The 21,756-nt window shown below is 39.7% G+C and overlaps 2 protein-coding genes across 11 annotated transcripts in view; one reads left to right on the top strand and one right to left on the bottom strand.

Annotated features, from left to right (window-relative positions):
* Window positions 1-852: 852 nt before the first annotated feature.
* Window positions 853-13,735, bottom strand: GTPBP6 (GTP binding protein 6). The gene is made up of 10 exons (XM_078390350.1): window positions 13,201-13,735; window positions 11,823-11,960; window positions 10,508-10,578; window positions 9,290-9,420; window positions 8,479-8,549; window positions 5,812-5,970; window positions 4,555-4,763; window positions 3,194-3,342; window positions 2,016-2,168; window positions 853-1,097 (listed from the first exon to the last, which is right to left on the bottom strand). The coding sequence occupies exons 1-10, from the start codon at window positions 13,595-13,597 to the stop codon at window positions 953-955; spliced, it is 1,623 nt and encodes a 540-aa protein (XP_078246476.1). The 5' UTR covers window positions 13,598-13,735; the 3' UTR covers window positions 853-952.
* A 240-nt stretch (window positions 13,736-13,975) lies between these two features.
* Window positions 13,976-21,756, top strand: part of LOC110080686 (cohesin subunit SA-2) — a 74,911-nt gene continuing 67,130 nt past the window's right edge. For 5 of the 10 annotated variants that reach the window (XR_012085233.2, XM_072994417.2, XM_020796799.3 and 2 more), the window contains exons 1-3: window positions 13,977-14,115; window positions 18,543-18,696; window positions 21,236-21,320. Coding sequence is in view for 9 of the 10 variants with exons in the window: in XM_072994417.2 (XP_072850518.2) it covers window positions 18,653-18,696; window positions 21,236-21,320 (129 nt within the window). In the remaining variant the exon portion in view is untranslated. Of the gene's footprint in view, window positions 14,116-14,145; window positions 14,170-14,285; window positions 14,548-18,542; window positions 18,697-21,235; window positions 21,321-21,756 lie in introns of those variants that run through there. The other 5 variants (XM_072994418.2, XM_072994422.2, XM_072994421.2 and 2 more) reach the window with 5 other exon arrangements.

Below are 21,756 nucleotides of genomic sequence, written 5' to 3' on the forward strand. Positions count from 1 at the left end.
ACACTACTAGTATTTGTCCTGTTATTACTTGTGTTCTAGAAATGTTCTCTTTAAGGTAAGTGCTGAAATCCTGTTGCTTAGGGTGGAAAGTTCCATTACAGTAGGCCCACTGATTCATTGGGGATTTGTGTCAAATCCTCAATTTCCATTGATCCAAATGGGCCTACAGTACTTAATTGCAACTTACTACACTAAAGTAAGTCACCTAGAGTAGGCCCATTTGAATCAACAAAACTTATAAAGTTGACTCATTTATTTATACCTGACCTTTCTCCTCAAGAGGACCTAACACTGCTAACAATATAAAAACTAGAAGGGGAGGGGAAGCAAACAAACCCTCTTACTACACTAAGCAAGAGGATTTGAGTCATAGATTGTGTTTGATTATCTTCAATAGAAACATGTCTGAGCACTGATTAAATTAAAAACTAGCCTTGCTTAAGATCTGCCAAGACTGCATCAGTGCTATAGAGAAAGCTAAAGTCTAAGATGCTAGATGATATGGAATAAGTATCTTTGATCATTTCTTGTATGTGTTGTTGTGTGCCATCAAGCTGAAGCCAACTTATATTGACACTAACAGGGTTTTCAAGTTGAGTGAGATATCTAAGGAGTGGTTTTACGAGTTTTACACCTCCATGAACTTCCATGGCTGAATGAGGATTTGAATCCAAGCCTCCTAATTCCTAGTCTACCACTCTATTCACTACACCGTACTGGGTATTCCTGAATATGATTCCCCACAAAAGGTGTCAAAAGTTTATTGTAACATTCCACAATGAAGCTTTTACAGGTATTGTCAATATTTCATTGCAAGTGGTAGAGGCTGGTCAATTTAAACAAAACAGGAAATTCTGTAACCTAGTGGATCTTATACTTTATTTCACCTGTATTAAAAATAGTGCAGTACCCCTTCAGCTGGGGCTAGTTCCCATGATGAAATTACATTGTGTTAATTTTGCGAGACATATTTTGATTGAGGAAACAGTTTTTTATATTTACCCAAGGCAGCATTGCTTATGATCACTTCTACATTGGCTGTACCATCTTCGGGATCAACCTCAACATTTTGTACCGTTGCTTCTTTGTAGAGCCAACTGAAATGGCAAAATACAGTCAGTGCAACAGCCAGGATACTGTCCAGGCAAATGACTCAAGCAGTGGTCCATTAAGCAAAGAATTTGACATTTTTAGCATTCATGTAAGGAAATATTGTATGCACATAGAAGTCCCTGTTTATTCAAACCGGCATTCTCTGTGCAATGGTGAGCTGTGAAACTGAGCAGCATTCAAAGGTTTTCTGACCACTGGCTGCACAAAGATAACATTCCAGATCCTCCCAACCATAGTTTGGAAAACTAGGAATGAGCCTTTTGCCTGCATCCCCAACTCCCTGGCATGCTCAAATTAAAGAACCACCACCTTGTTTGATCACAGGACAGCAAGTCAGATCTTTGTTCTACAATTCTGGTTTGAAGGACTTCCTAAAATTAGAGCTTCCTGAGATGTGCATTTTTGTAATTTCACTGTGTGAACGTGCAGGAGGAGGAGGAGACGGGCATAGCTAGGCTTTGTGTCTTTGCCATTATAATGATCATGGACTCCTCACAATAGTTTGGTGCCATATTCTAGAACTGCAATCTAGGCAGTCCAGTTTGGGACATGCCCTGCACATTGCAGTAGCTTGAGTATGAGCTATTTTCAGAGTAGTATCAGAATTACCAAACAATACACTGATAAAACTGGCTATACGGAAAGAGAGAAATGCAGTCAGATTTAGCAGTTACAGGGCAACTGCAGTAGCAGAGGCAAAGTGCAACTTTATACATACATGTGAGTTTTACAAGAGGAACTTTTTACTGGAACAGAAATTTATTTATTTTTAAATGCCTGGAACTCTGTTGAAGCTTTAATAAAGCATAAAGCCCTAACATCTCTGTTTAATGAATCTTTGATACTAATTTGTCTGAATGCTACTCTCCCAACCATTATATGTAGTCATCAAAGTTACTTACTTGAGCTGAGGTCCATATAAATTAATTTTAATTCTCAGAAGGTTTTTCCCAGTAATTTTCAAAATGTTGCTATCAATTTTTTCTTTCAACTCTTCTAATCCATGTCCAAGGAGAGCTGAAATGACTATAGCATTTGGTTCAGTGGGACGGTATCTAGAAGAGATCAGAAAGACTGATCTTAGTGTAAAAATCATCATATAGCTGAGGAACAGAAGTATGGCAGTAGGCTGCCTTTCATAACCATATAAAACTGAGGTGCATTTCAAACAGACTGTTGCCTGATAGTACAATTACGTTATGCTTTTCTACCGGTATAAACAAAGATTTTAAAATTTTCTGATGAATGCCAATCGTATCATTTTACTGCTTTGTTTTAGGAAAACATTCTGGTACTAAAAACCAAAGCAATTCATGAGTACCAGAACGGGTCAGAAGGTTGGGAAAATTCATGTATGAAATCAAACCTGCTGTATGATCATTTGATTATCTCTTGCTCATGCTGTTATCCAACAGTAGTCTAGTAATCTGAAGAACTCCTACCTTCCTCTACCAGCTCCTTCTATTGTTGTAGGCAGCTTTATCTCAACACAGTTTTCAACAACTACATCACAATTGTCTTATTTGTCTTCTGATAGTACAACTCTCAAGGCACTGCACAAGTCTCAGCCCATTTAAAAGTGAATCATTCTTCAAGGAATGCAAACAGAAAGCTATTTTGTAAACCAGTTGAAGGGCACAGGGTAGCCCACAGATATATACACTGAGTACACAACGTGGCCTACAGTGTATTTGATTCCACCTTTTACTTATTTAAATCTTCCTACATGAAGTGAAAATAATTCCTTGATTTGTACCTGCAGAGCTCCAACTGCAGAAGCTGCTGCGGTGATATGAGAAAATGCTTGGTTGTGCTTGAATGGCCATCAGATTGCCCCATCAGCCTCTATAGCGGGAGCTCTACGCACATGTAAATCCTGAACAAAATACTAGTCAATGCTTTATGTTCCAATTCAGCCTGACAGAATGGAAACATTGTGCTGGCAAGGCGGAGAGTGATTCTGGCCCAAATAACTGAAATCCAGTGCTCACAGATTTCATTCCAGTTCCTGAATTTAATTTTCATGGGCTGGGATAGGAAAAGCTGCAGTCACAGTTTCAAAGTTGGAATATTTTCTTACCCATCTATTAAATCCACTTTGTTATGAACTTCAATAATGGTTTCCAGTAGGTGGCTGGGAAGATTCAGATTTCTGAGAACTGATACTACAGTCTCCTTCTGAAGGTTAGTTTCCGGATGGCTAATATCTCTGACATGGACAATTAAATCCTGGAACAAGCAAATAACATTCCCAATTAGGTATTCAATTATTTGACTTTTTAAAACTAGCAATAAGAAAGCAATTAGTGTTCTGTGCTTGTGTGTGTGTGTGTGTGTGTGTGAGAGAGAGAGAGACAGACCTAAACAGAGGTTTAGGTCAGACTTTAAGCTTATGAGGTCTACTTTTTTTTGGCTAAGACTCTGAAAGTCACCCACTAGTGCACAAAACATTCAGTTAGAATTAAAGGCTTCTGTACTCAGGACTTTGATTTGAGCCAAGTTCCAAAACTGAACATACTTGATGTTCACACAAAAATCTACTTGCTATCTCAGACTTTTATTTCAGAAGTATCATTTAAAGGAAAAACTCATTTAGTTGCTTCTATTATTAAATAACTGGGAGTCAGAAATCCTTGCCAATCTATTGGAAATCACCCAGAAATCCACCAGTTGTTCCAGATTTACCTTCTATAAACCCATAATCTAGATGAATTGCTACATAGCTCACTTCTCTTGTCACACCGTACCAGAAACAGAATTTGCTTTTGTGCAGTCAAATATGTAGTGTTTTTATGCTAACTAAACTCTAGGGAACTTGGCTTTCTCAAACCAAGATTACAGACTGATATTCTTGAACAACAGGAGAAATTTTGAATGGAGAAAACCACTTTTAACGAGGTAATGACAGAGGTTTTTTAAAAATATGCTTGTCTTTAAGAAGAGTCCAAAAAGAGCAGACAGCTCAACGTATCTAACAATATTTTTATAGAAGTAATGTAAAAATTATTCATAATATTTTGATAAATTCATAAAGTAACTAGTGGGATTCCCCCCCTGCCCCAAAGCTAGTTTAACATATTATACAGTAGGTAAAAACCCTGTATTTGAAATTATAAATTACAATAAAATCAAAATTGCAATCTCCACTAATCTTCCCAAAGGTATTGGTTCTCAGCCTTTGATCTTCCAACTGTTTGGGATTTCAGTTGCCAGAATCTGTGAACCACTGGCCCTGCTGGCTGGGGCTCCTTGTAGTCAAAAATATTTGAGTGCAAGGACCTAATGTTGAGAACAGCTAGAATAGCTTAAGTAAACAGAATCCTATCAATTATCTAGAAGAAAATGTTCAGTTACACTGAGGGGGCACTAGATCTGCATCAATCTGAAGGGAAGCTTCTCCCAAAGATGGAAAGAACCCCTTTGTGGGATGGTGACACCTACCGAACAGGCGACATCGTCTAAGGTAGCTGAAAATGATTCAACAAGGTCATGGGGCAACTGAGAGAGAAATCCAATAGTGTCAACGTACAGAACAGTCAAGGATGACGGCAGATAGCCAGCATGGACTGTAATGTCCAGTGTGGCAAAGAGTTTATCTTCAGGCTGTAATCCTGCATCCCCAGTAAGGGCCTTGATTAGAGTGGTTTTCCCTATGAGAAATCAAGGTAGGAATAATGCAAAATGAATGATTTGGATCATGTAAAACTAGCTGTTAGAAGAGGATGTATCAGTGGAGTAATATACACAAATACAACCACAGCCATCTCCTTGTAACTTTCTAGTCTACATGTTTGTACACATACTGCCTCAGTGCTGCAGGTTGTTTCTCAGGAGTTCTACTGTTCCATCCGACCAGAGGTAAGTGAGTTTGAGTGTCTTTCCATTCATGGTAGGGGAACATGGTAGGGGTACATGCAGAACAATCATCTTCTCTTCATATGCAATCTTCCTTGCTCTTAGTACCTCTTTCCAAACTAAGCACCTACGTAGACTATCCAGAGAAGCAGCAGCAACTCCTGCTGTGTAATCACTGGGCCACTGCAGCTGCCACAGTCCACCAAGGGGCAAGTGTGTGCTGGCATTGAAAGCCAAAGCAGCAGTAATGATGACATTCATTTGTCTTATCTGCATGTGAAAGCAACTCTTGTCTATTGCAAAGTAGGTATAGTTGCTATTTTAGCAGCACTGTTTCTATGTTTATTTTATTTTGTTTTATTACATTTATAGCCCGTCCATCTAGTCATACTGACTACTCTGGGCGGGTAACAACATATCATAAAGTGAATACAGTTTAAAATCATAACAATATATTACTAAAAACACAATGATCCAGATGGATCCTGTTTACAGCAGGTACCTGGATGCATGGGGGTTATGCAGTTGTGTCTTATGAATTACACCAGTATTACTCAAATGGGGTTGAAATAAAATGTCAAAAATATAGACCTATTATAAGGACAGCTGTTATCATTGCTCTTTAAATCTTTACATGCAGAAGAAAGAGAAAATGGCAAGGAGGAGGTACTGTGTGCTTCCCTGGCTAGGAAGTGGCATTTTATATAATGGCTCTGGGCAGGATGATAAAAAGTGCCTCCTGTATGTTAAAATTCTGCAACACAAGGGCCTTTCCATGCTGAAATTAAATTAAAGTAAGTACTTAAACACTAGTGAAATAAGTATTTCAGTATTGCCTCTTACCGCAATTAGTGTAGCCCATTACTGAAACAGTAGGAAATTCACGTTTCTGCCGCCAATTCCTAAGTAATTGTCTTTTTTTCCTTAGTTTCTCTAGAGCTTTTCGAATTTTATGGGTCTTTTCTTTCAAGAGTCGAAGCTGTGTCTCCATGAAAGTTTCACCTAGAAATAACAGTACATGCATGATTATGGTTCTACTGGTATTTTTATGCTGTAAAGTACTTCTGTACTTGTGTTTTGCTTGAGTGGACTTGGTCCAGGAAAGTGTTTACACATTCTCATATAAAAAAATAAAATACTTGTACCACCAAAAAATGAAGTTGATGGAGAGAAATTATTAAGACAGTGAAAGTAAGCATTAGAAACAATTTCACTGGCGATTTAGTGTTTTTGGTAAATACAAGATACAAAGTGTTCTGAGCAATTTTGATCCACCAATTGCGATAGATCTTGTTACTAATTTTTTTTTCATTTTTACATAGAAAATTTTTAAAAATTCATTGGAAGATGAATAATTTGAAAGCTTATGAAAAATAGAACAATAAAAGTTACATAAAACTAATGAGGACACTGCATATGACTATTCTGGCCATAGTAGATAGAACAACCTTTTACAGTGGTGCAACCTGTAGTGGAATCTGTGGCCTTCCAGATGTTCTTGGACTACAACTCCCGAGTTGCACTGAATAACATATGAATGGTCACAGTGTAATTGGGTTCTTCCTTGACAGCATGTGGTTCCTTAGGGCAGGCCCCCACAGAGTCCAGGACAGGATTTTGCTGCAATAACTTTTTATTGGACAACAACATAGGAGTGTCATCAATAACTTAAGTGGGCTCAACATAACCATCAATATGGGCCACAACTGGCTATCTTTTAACTCAGGGTTTACAAAAGAATGTATCAATGAGGGTTCACCCCAAAACTCTCCTGGTTGGTGAGATTTTAAAGGGATTTGCTGCAGGTAGGGCAAAGAGTCTCGCAACACGGGTGACGTGCCTGTTTTGGTTCAGCCAGTCTTGGCTCATTGATGCGGTTCTGGGGTGACCTCCCTCTTCCAGGGACCTCCTTTCTTTGGGTACACACAGACAGTCTATTCTATCGGTTCTGGTTCCTCTAGATGCACTGCTACCACCTGATTTTCTCACCTTTTCTTTTCCTTTCTTTTTCTCTCCAATAGGAAGGCTTGCTAACTTGCTTGCTCTTCACGTCTCTCTGTCTCAGTCAAGGGTAATTTCATTTTATCCATTTTGTGACCCCATTGATCTTCCAGTTCTATCAATTCCCAACCCATGGATGTATCTTCCTCCCTTTCATCCTCTACCTTTTCCTCTGTCTCCTGATCTACCTCCTTCCCCCAATTCAATTCTTCACCCAGTTCTTTTTATCTCCTTATCTAATACCACTTCTTTTTCACTGCCAGTCATCAGCAAGCCCTCTATGATTAGAGATCTCTTTCCCACCATTGGTTCCCCGAATTTCTCTTTTTCCCGTTCTTATTCTCCTGCACTTTTATTTGAGATAGGGTGGGTAAGAGAGTATATACTGGCTCATACCCCTCCTCCATGGAGGGGACAGCTCACTCTTGACTCCTGTAACCATGGGCTGCACCTTTTCTCACACACGTCATCTACTGCTGCCCTAGATCAGGGTTGGACAATGTTGCTTCTAGATTTTGGTCTGGGATTCTCAGCATCTCTCACCATGGATTATACTGGCTACTGCTGATGGGAGTTAAGGAGTACAATAACAACTTGTGTGCTCTACGGTAATTGCTGCAAGGCAAATATTAGCCAAATTACTTTCAGTTCTGGCTCTGCAATGGAAATGACATCATTGTCATCAGTGGATTGCCACTAATTAAACACTTCCTCTTAAAATGCTGACGTGCATGCAACTTTGTAGATGCTATGTGCATCCCAAAAAAGATGTCTTTAAATCAGCAGCAATCTGCTGCTGACATCATCCTCACTGTATAGGCAGAGCTCAGCAACAGGATTTTATCCAATACGTGGTAATTGCTTACAGTGGGGTCTTGACTTGAGAACTTAATCCGTATTGGAAGGCGGTTCTCAAGTCAAAAAGTCTGTAAGTCAAGTCCCCATTGACCTACAGTGCATTGAAAACCGATTAATCCCATAACAGGCCGTTTTTGTTCCATTTTGGTTTTTTTCTGGTCTGTAAGTCAAATCTCAGTCTGCAAGTCAAACCTAAATTTTGCGGCCAGAGAAGTCTGTAACTCAAAAAGTCTGTAAGTCAAGCCGTCTGTAAGTCAAGGGTTCACTGTATTTCTGAAAAAATGCATTTAAAACTAAGGTTAAAATTAAGCACATATTAAATATGAGTATTACTGTGTCTTTTGGCCAGCAAGATCCTGCTTCATCTATAAAATTAGACATAGTAAAAAAAACTTCCATTGTGAAAAAGAGAACATAAGCATAAATACTTACACAAACTATGTGTGATTTGAAACAATATTTGTTTTAAGATATTAAGCTATACATGAAACAGAAAAACATGTACCATGTGAACGTTTATGATTATCTTTTCTAGGTGGAGGAAGACATGCTTAAGTATCAACTTTACTTTGTGATATCTTTTCTAAATAAACTTGGTTGATCATAATAACACCAATCTTTAAAATACTGTAATATAATTTTCAACTTTACCTGAACCCATAATGTATCTTGAGCCACCTCTTTGCTGATCCAACTGATCAACCTTGCTTCTCAAACCCGTCCTGGAAAAAGAGAGATAGAGAAGGTAAATACAGTATATGTCATTTAATGGTAATGTAAACTTTGACAGTATTTTTGGCAGGAAAATATGATATAAATGTAATACAGAAATGAAACTGAACACCCACACCCTTTTGAAACCAATGGAGTCATAGATAATATAAATCTCACTGGTTTTAGTGGAACTTAAAAGCACAAGCCTACATGTGTCTTTGTCTGATGTAAGTCCCACCAATGTCAATGGAAAGTGAGTAAAGGATTAGAGCCTTCATAATTGCTAATGTTATCTAGAACAGAGTCATATGTAATTGTGTGTGATAACATAAATTTAATGCAGTAATAGGCAACTAAATGAATTTATGTGGAACTTTAAAGTAATCAGATGCTTTCAAATATATCCATACTGGGACCTATTCTGAAACAGAGCTCTTGGGACTATTCCAGAATCATAAAATCTATAGACAGAACTGTAAAACAAGGCCATTATGATCTCTCAGTGTCAACTAAGAAACTATATTAGAATCTTCAGTTTCCCATACCAACAAAAGGGTTTGTTTATATTACATTCTTGTCAGTGGTATCGTCTATTTCTAAAAATCAAATTTAATCTACTCTTTACAGTATAAATATATGTTAACATACTACATAAGTGACAAAGGCAAAATCACTCCACTTATTACTTGAAAATAGCCTTGCTATGCTGTTAAAAAGTTAACATGCATCTAGCCACCATTTAAAGTACCTTAGAAGTGGAATTTCAGCCAATGCTATCTGAAGCTTTGCCTCTTTAGTTCGAGCGTTGCGTCGGAAAATATGAAGGACAACTGAGTATCTGTCAAAAACCTCCAGTCCCCAGGCTTCTTCAAGTTCTTTCTTTTAAAAGATGGAATAAAGTGAAGATTTCAGTACTACTACGGTCAGCACGCAGAATTTTAACAGAATTATACAATTATGCAATTTATAAGGTTGCATCTATAGAAGGATATTTAATAGAATTCTTGCTTCCGAGGGCAGTGGGCAAACTTTGGGGCCTGGGGGCCAATTTCTCAGCACCAGGATCCATCATGGGCAGCGACAACCAACCAAAAGATGAAAACAAAACAAAGCAAGCAAGCAAACAAACAAAAACCAAACACCGAAACCCAAAACCAAAAATGGCTGGAAGTTCAGTTCTGATTCAGAAGAAATGTGTTAGTTGAATAATAAGGGAAGGGACTAAGATTTATTTAAAATGTGAATCCTGGAAAGCAAAAAGAACTGTGGATCTAAAGTTATCAAACATACTACTTTCACAGCCCAATTCTACTATACCCTGCAATTCTTTACCTACTGAGTTCAACAGAGCTTACTCTGAAGCAAGTGTACAGAGGACTGCATCCTTAAATACACTGGCCAAAAATCTCTTGCCTAGTAAGAACGGTGTAACAGAACTGAAAGTACAAACTGCCTCATCTTAAGAAATCTACATAAGCATTGGCTGAAATCCTGGTGCACATCATCAGCTGCAGCAATTCACCACTACTTAAAAGGCCAATTGCTGCAGATTGAAGGTGATGCAGGCAACTTGTACACAATGAGAAGAAGTCACATGCAGTTTGAAATTGCCAAAGGAAGCCTTTAATCAGTGGCAATTTGCCACCACTGTTTAGATCTACACTGTTGAGCACTTAAAGCTGTGCAACAGGATTTCAGCTGTTGTTGCATACTGAATTGTACGATGCAGCATGTAAAACAATGTCTATCATGAGTTCTTAAGTTGAGACAATTGTCGTCTCCAAAAGTTATGCCATTTGTATAGCTATGCCAGAGGATTTTGGCCCTTGGGTGAAAGTTAATAAATCCAGAGTTAAATCAGGTCCACTGACTTCCAAATGTCTTACTGATTTATGCAAAGTTTTTGACCCAGTTTCACCATTGATATAAGAACACCTTCCAACAAGAGACTTAAAGGAATCCTTACTTTTGATAGAGGAGATAGCCTTTCTACATTTACGAAGACGGAAGATGCATCTACCACTCCTTTAATCTTTTCTAAAAGAAAAGCAATAAAATAGTATTAGTTTACGTTTGGGGGAAAAATCAGTCCATATCATTACAAAATAATGTAACGGAAAACTATTCCACTCTCACTGAAAGGTTACTGTACAGGGATCAACATGGCATTCAATCATTCATTCTGCAGCACCTTACAAATGACCAGTAATAACATCTATGAATGAAAGTCCAGAGTTGGTCAATGTCTTTATTGGATCATTAAAAAATTACTAATCACAAATTAAGCTTTCAAGTTCTCCAGAACTCTTCATGAGGCAAAAATGGTATAAAAGATGGTTTAAGGCAAACAGTTAAAAAACTGAACTCTTGATTCATGAAGCCAGACTGCCAAAAAAAGCAAAATAAAGTTTAGATTCTATGTGAGGAAGAGGCAACAAAGGTAACAAATTGCAGCCTCCGCCCTGCAGGTCTACAAAGCTTCTTTTACTTGTAACTTTAGTGAGCCAATAAAGATGTTGCCTAACAGTGGGCTCTGTTTTCATTGGCTCACATAATCATTTTTTGAATTTGTTCACATCCTCAGTTGAGGCAGTTTTAGCACCATTAATGGGCTAAAAAAACCTTGTTTGTTTTGGCCATAGGATTATATTTCTGTTTTATCTGAAAAATTTGGCTAAAAGATTGCTGGAAGACTAAGTCTGATTGGTAAAAGAATTATAGGCCAAAATTTACAAAAATGACCACACAGAACCTAACTCCAATCTTATATCCTGGTAAGTATGCCTGCCCTAGTATTTCAGTATGGATGTAAGAAAAAAAATGCAGTTTAATCAAGTCATAATAGGTGCACCAAAGCCAGCACACAGGGAAGTTCAGAGGTATGATGCTCATGCTAGGTTTTAAGAATTATGGTTATCAAACCAAGATAATTACATCTAAAGATGTCCATCATGTGCAATGCCAAGATAGCCATCTAATAAGTGAGCTATAAACAACAACGTCAGCTGCATTCACATTTGCAGAATTGCATACATACATTTAAAAGCATTTATAATATATACATTGCATGGATTAAATATACATTTCACTTTCAGATATAACAATATTTAGCACAAAGTGAACAAAATAACAATAAAACAAACAAAAATAAGCTTAGTAGTATGCGACTTATAGAAATATTACCTTTAAAAGTCCCATGCATTCAGTAGCTCTACTCTAGCTGAGATTAAAAATCAGATTTATTCCATTGTACTGAATCAAATATTGGATGTTCTTCTTACCAGTAAGAAGTTGAAAATTCTGGTCACTAAAGATAGTTTTTTTCTCAGGAGTTTTTGTGGGAAGAATTATTTTATCCACCACAGTCCAATCTTGAATGGTGTTTATGAGAGCAACAGCTTCATCTAGTTGCAATTCAGCTGTTATAGTGGGGGGAAAACAGTCATAATCACATACACATTTCCAGCATTATCTTATACTATACATAATTATCATTATAATGAGGAATAGCATTTGTAAGTCAGAGGTAAAGCACAGGCATATTCACTTCGGCAAAATTATTTCATCAACAGATCCTCCATTTAACTATATGAACAGTTGAAAGTGAAATGCTCATCATACTTGAGCATTTAAACTGAAAGTAAAGGTCCATATAAAATTCCTAGAAAAGGCAGATAGATCAAATAGTCTTTTAAGTGCTTTCCTGATATTTTTAAAAATAGAGCCAAGGGAAGAGATGCACAAAGACAGCTCTTCCCCCCCCCCCCAGCCTTCTTATTCCCTATCACAACTTTGGGGCTCTGTTGAAGCTATCCCTCTGCCATGTTTTATATGAAAGAAATCAACCTCAGGTATGTTAAATATAAAAACTCAATATATAATGAGATCTGTGTTGTCTTCTTTAACATTGGATGCCTGCCATTTCATAAAATAGTTAGGCTTTTCTTTTCCATCAAGTGGCAATTTAACATTAACAACATGACTGTATTTTAAACTTTAATATTAATACGTATACTGTACAAGGCTTGTTCCCCACAGTTGAGAGTGTCTAAGAGGGGATCATAATGACTAATACTGTACATTAGGATTTTTGTAGGTGAAAAGGATAACAAAAAGAGTTTAAAAAGACAAAAACGTGTTGGCACTTTAAAGACTAATTCTTTAATGTTAGCTTTGGTGGACAAGTCCATTAGGATTTTGGTTAACTTATACCTGTGAATGAGAACCAGTGATTCTGTGTTCTCCTTATGCCCCTGAATATTGATCCCTGCTTACTGGGAGCCCCAGAATTCCCAATATCTAGGATGTAGAGTGCATGATTGTCTTGTCACCTAGAATTGCCCAGGTCTCTCATCAGGACCTATTAAAAGGTTTCCCTACTGACACTGTCATTTTGCCGCCTTTTATTTAGCACGTCCTATGGATGCCAAACACGACGCAGAAGTCACCACGAAGCCGCCCCTATTATTGCACGCAGCCGCTTCTTCCGGGGGCGAATTTCCTGCGGGAACTGACAGCATCCTTCACACGACACGCGGGCGAACCTCGGAGCAAGGAAGAGTGCCGAGGAAGCCTCACGTTGGGGAACCGCTGGCATGCATTTGGACCGACTGGCCCTCTCGGCAAAGCCGTGCCTGGCGCCTCCGTAGAATCACACACCTGTGGTGAGCCTCGGCCGGCCGGGCCCCCATTTCACCGCGGGATGCACCACAAACACCTTCTGGTGGCCCGACGGCAGAGGGGGCAACTCCGACTTCAGCAGCTCCTCATCCTCTGGGTCCAGCTCCAGTTCTTCCTCGTCTAGGTCGTCTTCTTCTTCATCATCATCATCATCATCGCCCCCGTCTCCAGCCCCCCAGTTACGACCGCGGCTGCCCCCACCTCTCCTTCCCTGACTCGAGCCACTGCCAGGCCCCCCTCGGAGCGAGGAGCAGGGCACGGCCGTGGCCTGAAGAAACCTGGCCGGTCGGGGCGCCAAGGAGCCAACCGGGGACCCAACGAATACGGAGCGCGCCTTCCGCCCCAGGTGGAGCGCCTGCCTCCACCGGGACCCCATGAGGGCGAATGTGAGGCTCCTTCCTTAGTTCCCCCCCCCTTTTTTTGTTTTTTCAAACCACCCCCTCCCAGCGGTCCTTCGCCTAAACAAGTCCGACGTGGAACAAACCCCGCTTCTTTTCTCCGGCCGCCTGGGGTAGAAGGGCATGCCTGGGGAGCTCCGCCTCCCCTCCCGCCCCCTGGGGTGGAAACCAGAACAAAGAGGGCGGAGCTTGAGACAGAATGAAAAAAAGGGGGGGCAATGTGTACAACAGAGGTGGCTCGGCCTTTTCTCTCTCTCTCTCTCTCTCTCTCTCTCCGGGACTTCTGTGTCCGCCTCTATTGGCGAGGCCGTGGCACGTGACTTCAGAAGGGCGGGGCTCGGCTGTTCTCGGGTTAGTTCGTCTCGTTAGGTAAGCAGCTGGGAGAGGGCGGGTCCTCGACTGCTTCGGAGGCCGGTGATTGACGCGCGGACCGGAGCGCTTCCCTGCCGGTCGGAACCTGAGCCGGGCCCAGATGGGGGCCGTCGCGGGCGGCTGGGTAGGTGGAGCGCGCATGCGCGTCAATGACGGTCCCCGAACGCCGTGTGTGTATGTACGTGTGTACTGTACGTGCATACACGGGAATGAATGGGTTTTGGGCGGACCCTCATTCCTTATTTCTGCTGCCCGGCAGATGGGGGGGGTGTCCGCTGGTTGCGCGGGCACCAGGCGCCGCAGCCTTTCCTATTCCGTGTTGTTGCACGGCGGCTTCTCTTGTTTTGATTCCGCTCTCTTCTTTCTTTCTTTCTTTCTTTCTTTCTTTCTTTCTTTCTTTCTTTCTTTCTTTCTTTCTTTCTTTCTTTCTTTCTTTCTTTCTTTCTTTCTTTCTTTCTTTGCAGTGAATTTCTCTTCCCTCTTCGAGTGTCTTTGCGCTGGAGAGGTCGGCGCCTTTTCTCTTTCAACGCTCTTGAGGCTTTAGTAGGACAAAAATGTAAGCGATAAAACTTTATTATTCCCCCCTTTTTAAATCTCTCCTTCCCTGGTGGCAAATCGGTGTCTGTTTTTTCTGCCTGTCGGGCAGAGTGTAAGACTTCGGAGCCCCGGTGCACTTGGCCAAAGGGGGCCATTGCATCCTTTTGTTCGTGCGAGAAGGGCATCTATTTTACCTGATTTTACGGTGCAACTTAACTCCTTTCCATTTCTGTACTTTGTGTTGTCATCTACCCTTATATTTTTGTTTGACTGGCACTGGGGTGATTGGGAGAGGTCAGCTGTTTTGCCTTGAACGCTCTGCATACCACACAGTGGTGGTTTAAACTGCAGATAAGATGCAGATTTCTTTGTGTTGTATTTAACCGTAATATTGGAAGTGATGGTTTTTAGAGCAACCTTTCTGTCATTTCTTGATCTGATTTTAAAAACTCTCTGCTAGCTGTCATTTCAGATCCCTGGCAGTGGCAAAACAATCTGTTGTTTTTCTGGTAGCTCAGGCAAGTGTGGCAGAAAGTGAGGAGAAATTTAAGAACTTAACAAGGGCAAAAGAGGAGAGTGCAAAAAATGGTCTGAAGCTCAACATCAAAAAAACTAAGATAATGGCCACTGGTCACATCACCTCCTGGCAAATAGAAGGGAAAGATATGGAGGCAGTGACAGATTTTATCTTCCTGGGCTCCATGATTACTGCAGATGGTGACAGCAGCCTCGAAATTAAAAGACACCTACTTCTTGGGAGGAAAGCGATGACAAACCGCAACAGCATCTTAAAAAGCAGAGACATCACCTTGCTGACAAAGGTCCGCATAGCCAGAGCTATGGTTTTTCCAGTAATGATGTATGGAAGTGAGAGCTGGACTGTAAAGAAAGCTGACCGCCGAAGAATTGATGCTTTTGAATTGTGGTGCTGGAGGAGACTCTTGAGAGTCCCCTGGACTGCAAGGAGAACAAACCTATCCATTCTAAAGGAAATCAAACCAGAGTGCTCACTGGAAGGACAGATCCTGAAGCTGAGGCTCCAGTACTTTGGCCATCTCATGAGAAGAGAAGACTCCCTGGAAAAGACACTGATTTGGGGAAAGTGTGAAGGCAAGAGAAGAAGGCAACAAGATGGATGGACAGTGTTATCGAAGCTACCAAACATGAATTTGATCCAACTCCAGGAGGCAGTGGAAGACAGGAGGGCCTGGCGTGCTCTGGTCCATGGGGTCACAAAGAGTAGGACATGACTTAACGACTAAAGAACAACAACAACAACAGCAAGTGTGCTAACTCAGCACCAAGCTGAAATCTTAATGGCCAAAACAACAACAACAACAACACAAAGTTGTAGAAATGTTGTTGCTTTGTTGCACCCTGGCTGCATAGGGATAGTAGATTTTTTTTAATGTACAGGAATATCCCTTGCCATTTTGCTTACCAACATGCCTTTTCCTTTCATCTTGGGATCACTTAAGGTGAAGAGAAACTGCCAGATGTCCCTAGTTCAAATTGATTGTAGTCAATTTATTACCGCTCACATTACTTCAATGCAGAGGTCTGACTGCTTTTACGTTTTCTGTTTTATTAGATACTATGATGTTTTTTAACCTGGTGTGGTGGATAGAATGAGGGACAGAGACTCAGGAGGCCAGATTTTTAATCTCTGCTCAGCCACAGAAACTTGCTAGAGGAAGGATAGAAATGGTGTAATCACTCCTTAAATATCTGTTACTTTTAAAGTCATGTTATGGTTTGTATAAATTGGTTCCAACTTGATGTCACATGACAAATGACTCTACTTTTCTATCTTCCTTTTCCTTAGGACCTTTCTGTGGAGTTTTTCATATCACTTCTACATATCAATGTCACACCCTTGTTCTAGACCACCTTTTTTTTTTAAATTATCATTTGTTGTCTAGCTGAACACCAACTGTGCTCTCAATGGGTGGATTTGATTTAAATAAAAAAATCAGTTTTTTGTCAATTTAGAAGCAAATTGATTTTTCATTTCAATTATTATTTAAATGAATTTTTTTAAAAAAATCATTTATTTTTATCTATCCAGCTCCCAGACATGTCTTGGCATTCTCCAGTAAAATGTTGGAGGCACTCTAACTGTAGGCTGCCCTCTTGTACTGTAGTTTGATTGGAATGCATGGGCCATGTAAGTGCTCACTATTGGCTATGCTGGGTTTTGGCCAATGGGAATTGTCGTCAGACAACATTTGGAGGGCTGCATGTTGCCTGCCTCCTTGTAGAAGAACGCATCTAGTTTGCTTTGCTTTAAATGTGGTTGGCTATCTGTTACTTTCTAATTAAGCTAGGAAGCATTGTAAATTCATGGGTGTGTTAGAGAAATTCTAGGATAGAATCCAGTAAGGATGTATTTTTCTGATGTTTTATTTCTTAAATGGTTAGATTTCTTTGCCGATGCTGCTGCAATGGTACCATTCAGATTTTGATGAAAAGGTTATAACATCTAGCTCCCAATCATAGGAAATCTATCCACTTTGGTTTCTGTTGGTCCCAAGTATGCTTTCTGTAATTATCCCCCAGCTTTGTTAGTGTAAGGCTGGCCATGCATTTCTGTTTTCCATTTTCCTTGAGACCTGGAATGTTGATTAGTACTGTATCAAGGACAGATGTGCCATGATACAAGTTTTTTCATGTTCAAACTGAGCTTTTCTGTTACTGTCTTGCCTTGGGAGGCCACTGTATAACTTGACACTCTTAACGAGTTTGAACAGAGAGGTGTGGGACTGCCTGATTCACAGCTTAGTATCTTACCATGCAGCTCTATACAGACCTACGTAGAAAGAATTCCATAGAGGTTAATAGAACTTACTCTTGGGGTTATTTTATGGAAGATTGCAGCCTTAGCCACTCTACCATGCCAGCGTTCTCTGTGTAGGTATTGAGAAAGGTCTCACCTGAGTGCTCATGTGGGGCTGCATGACATTGCCCTGCTGCTGTGACTTCAGGAGGTTATGTACCCCAGATGTTAAAGTGCAAGCATTTGTGGAGGAGGGCTTTGTGTGGGTGAATGGCCGGCCAGGATTCTGGCTTGTGTTGGAGACATCTGTGCACACAGCTACATTCCTTAACACTCCTTAGTGCTCTATGTGGATGGCACAGGTGATGTTGTGGAGCTACAGTATATGGTCCTGCTTCACATCATGTGTTGAGATATGCCCTAATAATAATGTCTGAACAGGATTTAATTTACGTATGTCTCCATGTATTGGTTATTCAGAACATCTGTAGAGAAGGATCAATTCCAGCATAGTATTTTATGTTCCAAAAACATTGAGAATCAGTGTCATCTACTACAGTGTCCCCCATCTGGGCCTCCAGATGTTTTTGGACTACAGCTCCCAGAAGCCTTCACCACCTCTGCTGTCCAGGATTTCTGGGAGTTGAAATCCAAGAACATCTGGAGGCCCAAGGTTGGGGACCACTGATCTACTAGACAGAGTGTTTGGCTGGGGCTAGGGAAATCTGTCCCTTGCAGAGCTTTGATATTTACTGAATGTTTTTGAAAGGTAATCTTCCCTCAGCCAACCATAATTCATAAGATTGTTGTGAAGATAAAATAAGATGGTATCATGTACTATTGCTGAACTTCTTGAAAGAAGGTAAGAATACAAAAGTGATAAACAGAATAGAAATATCTTCCATGGAAGTGTCCTGTATAGTTGAAAGTTGGCATAATGCAGTTTGAATACAGTATTAGTCTCATGAACATTATTTAATTGACCATGACTTCTATCTTTTAGGTTCATTTAAAAATAAAGCCTATTTCATTCCTGCCTTAATCACACTGCTAAAATAAGATTTTATGTTTTGCTTTCATGTTGTTGCTCTTGACTGTAAGCCGCCTAGAGTGGTCTAATATGACCAGATAGGCGGGATAGAAAATAAATAAATAAATAAATAAATAAATAAATAAATAAATAATACATTGTATTTTAAAATGCCTATAATTTTGTAATTTTTCCCCATTTTATGCAGTTTCTGCTATTGCATCTGTGTTGACAGCTGAAGAATTCAAATTGTGCGGCTTTTATTCAGTGCTGATCAGGGGAGCTTGCTTTCCATGCTGCTGAGAAGATGTAGTGGAAATGATAGCAGAGCCTAATTCCGTTGCCAGTCTCCCCAACCACAGGTAAGACATAAGAGGAGTAGTACTTTTATTGGTAAAAAATTATGAGCTGTTTCCTGTGCTCTTTTTGTGTGTGTCACTCGTTAGGATTTTAGGATTATGGAGTTAGTTAGGCATCCTTCAGTCTTGAAAGACTATGGTAACGTGCTCTGTATGGAGGACTTGGAACACCGTCTAGTGTGGCTGAGGAGGCCAATTCAAGAGTGACAATCCCTTCCACACTGAAGAAAATTTATTTATATTAATTAACTCCTTTAGTTCCACAGCAGTAAGCACCAAAAACTAGCCCGGAGCAAAAAAGGGAAAAGGCATTCAATAAACAGCAAGTTTCCAAATATATACACACCTACTCATCTGCATATGCCTGGCTTAGAAATAACAACTCATAATCCATTTGTAAAATAGTAATAATCATCAACTTTACTTCCAGTTAAACACAAAAGGAACAGTACATACCAATATGTTGGAGAAAAAGCTCCCAAAAGGAGGGACTCAGTAGAAGAGGGGGGAAAAAGCATAAAATACAAAATATGTGGAATGCTACCAGGGACATCCAACAATAAAAACAAGATAAAATGGCTAGGCCAAAATAACAAGAGTAGGAGGCAGGTCAATGTTGGCCAGTCAGTCAAATAGGTAGGCTGGGTAAAGCTGGATCCAGTGTGGGAGCGGGTGAGGCTAATAACGAGGATTCGGTTTTTATACAGGAAAGTAAAACAGGTGGAAGGACTACTTAATTAATCAAGAGAGAGTGAGAGTGAGAATATCTAATCTTTTGGCCGGTTAGCTTCACAGGTGATGCTCTTCCCAAACGAACATTCACTTGCATTGTAAAATATAACTCCATCAGATTTAATGATTGCAACTGAAACATGTACCTTGCTTTGAGACAGACAGTCACTAACTGTTATCTGTGGGAAGAAATAAACTAGGCTAAATGGCATTTGCGTTGTCAGTTTACAACCTGGGTAATTTGAGTAAGATACAGCATGCAGTCTTTGGTTTTGCTGCTACTGTCTTCTAATTAAAGAAGACAAGCCTGTACTAGTAAGCAAGGCTATGTTTAAGTTCAAGCTACCTTGAAAACATGGGGCTTTTTTAAAACAGGAGATTAATGCACACATATCAACAACAATTATGCTTGTTAATATCACAATAGTTTCTTATTTAATTTAAACTTTGTTTCTTTTAATACTGTAAACCATCTTGGACCCTTTAGAACAAAGGTGGCATATAAATATTTTAAGTAAGTAAGTAAATAAATTTTGTTTAACAGGTTAACTTCTTTAATTTAAATGTCTTTATATTAAAAATGTTTTTCTAATCTAAAAATGTTAGGGCAGGTCAATATATGGTGGATTTCAAAGTTATTTCATTGAAAAGACTAGCTGTGCACAACTGCCCTTTTGAAATTCCTCACCGTATTTATGAGAAGACTTTCTCCCAGCATTTTTCTACTGGAAAGAGAGTTTCCCCAAGAGTTCATTACTGGCAGGGCAAACTATGAGCACTGGTTGATACAGTGCTTCCTTCTTTTCTTCCCCAAAGGATTTTTGCTTTTTGAACTACCATTGCAAGTGGCAGCAACCACAACTGTCCTGGCAGACGCGCCACAGTTTTGGCTCCCTCACAGTGTCCTTTATTTTGTGTCATTCTAGCTGTGGTTCCCAAACTTGAGTAACCCAGGTGTTCTTGGATTGCAACTCTCCTAAGCCTTCAACACTATCTGTTCTGAGTGGAGTTTCTGGGAAGTTGGGAACCACTAGAACATGGTGGTGGTTGTGAGCTACCAGTCACTGAAAATGGCCATTAAAAATGCTGCAAAATGGTCTCCTAAATAAGGGAAGCACCTGAATCCTGAAGCTCAGAATAATCCTGAGACTCACCTAAATTAATTCTAGATTTCTCCTCCTTTGAAATTCTTTTCAAAACATTTTTTCTCCTATCAAACTGAATGAGAATGGCCAAATTCCAGTGGGGGAGATTTTTTGGCACAGAACTAATCCAAAACATTGGTCAAACCAAATGGTGCTTGGGAAATACATGGACAATTTTCTTGTACGTGGTTTATTTTAAATGAAAATGGGAGTTGAGGAATACTTTTCTTCAGGAGGAAAAAAAATGTTTCTCTCAAAGGGAAAAAAGTAGCCGATGGGACTTTAGAGGATGTGTAGTTAGTAAATGAACATATTTAGTAATCTCTTGAAGTTGCTTTGCATAAAAAATAAAAATTGGTTGAGACTTGTTTTGACATGATATCTGGTTTGGTCCTATGTTGTCTGTAGTTCAGCTTTGCTCTGATATGGCAACTAATATAGATGGTTTATTTTTTTTAAATCTGTAAGATGTGCATTACTTTAGGAAAAAAATTACTTTCAATATTCAGCACCTCATTTGGGGTTTGAGTTTAACCAGCAAATTATTCCTCTAAGAGGTCTCTGTATTTTTAAGTGAACACTTCAAAATAAAAACCAGAAGCATCTTTAAATTGCTGTCTTTCTCCCTGTGAGTTTTCTTTCTTCTTTTGTTCAAAATAACTCAGAGAAAATGGGATCCGCGATGAGGTTGCCCCTGAATCCACTGCACAGAATGGCAGCTGCGTAAGAAGTGGCAACATTAAAAATCTTGTAAGTTTCCCATATGTGTTGGAGCTGTCATGATCATGGGGTATGTGGTCAGAAACGTGTCATGAGAATGGGATTTGTAGTCAAGAGAAATATAAAACAGAGTCAAAATGGTTCTGTGTAAAGATGATTTGAAGGACTTTGGAATGTGTTTTTCTCAAGTACCATGAGAATGTTTTCCTGCAGACAGTTACAGCCAGGAGCGAGGTATCTTGAAGGCTGTGGAAGACAACATTCTGAGCTAACTGGAGAAGACAAACAACACATGGGAATAAGGGGTGGAGAGAGGTGGAACAACCTCTTAAATCTAATCGGTTAACAGCTAGAGAGGCGAAGAAGAAGGGAGGAGTTTGGGAAAGTAGAAAATGGAGGATGTGTTATGTGAAATGCTTCTTTTATTCCATTATTCTCTTACTGATGATGGATTTAGATTGATGAT

Source organism: Pogona vitticeps, chromosome 3, assembly GCF_051106095.1.
Source record: "Pogona vitticeps strain Pit_001003342236 chromosome 3, PviZW2.1, whole genome shotgun sequence".
NCBI lineage: Eukaryota > Metazoa > Chordata > Lepidosauria > Squamata > Agamidae > Pogona > Pogona vitticeps.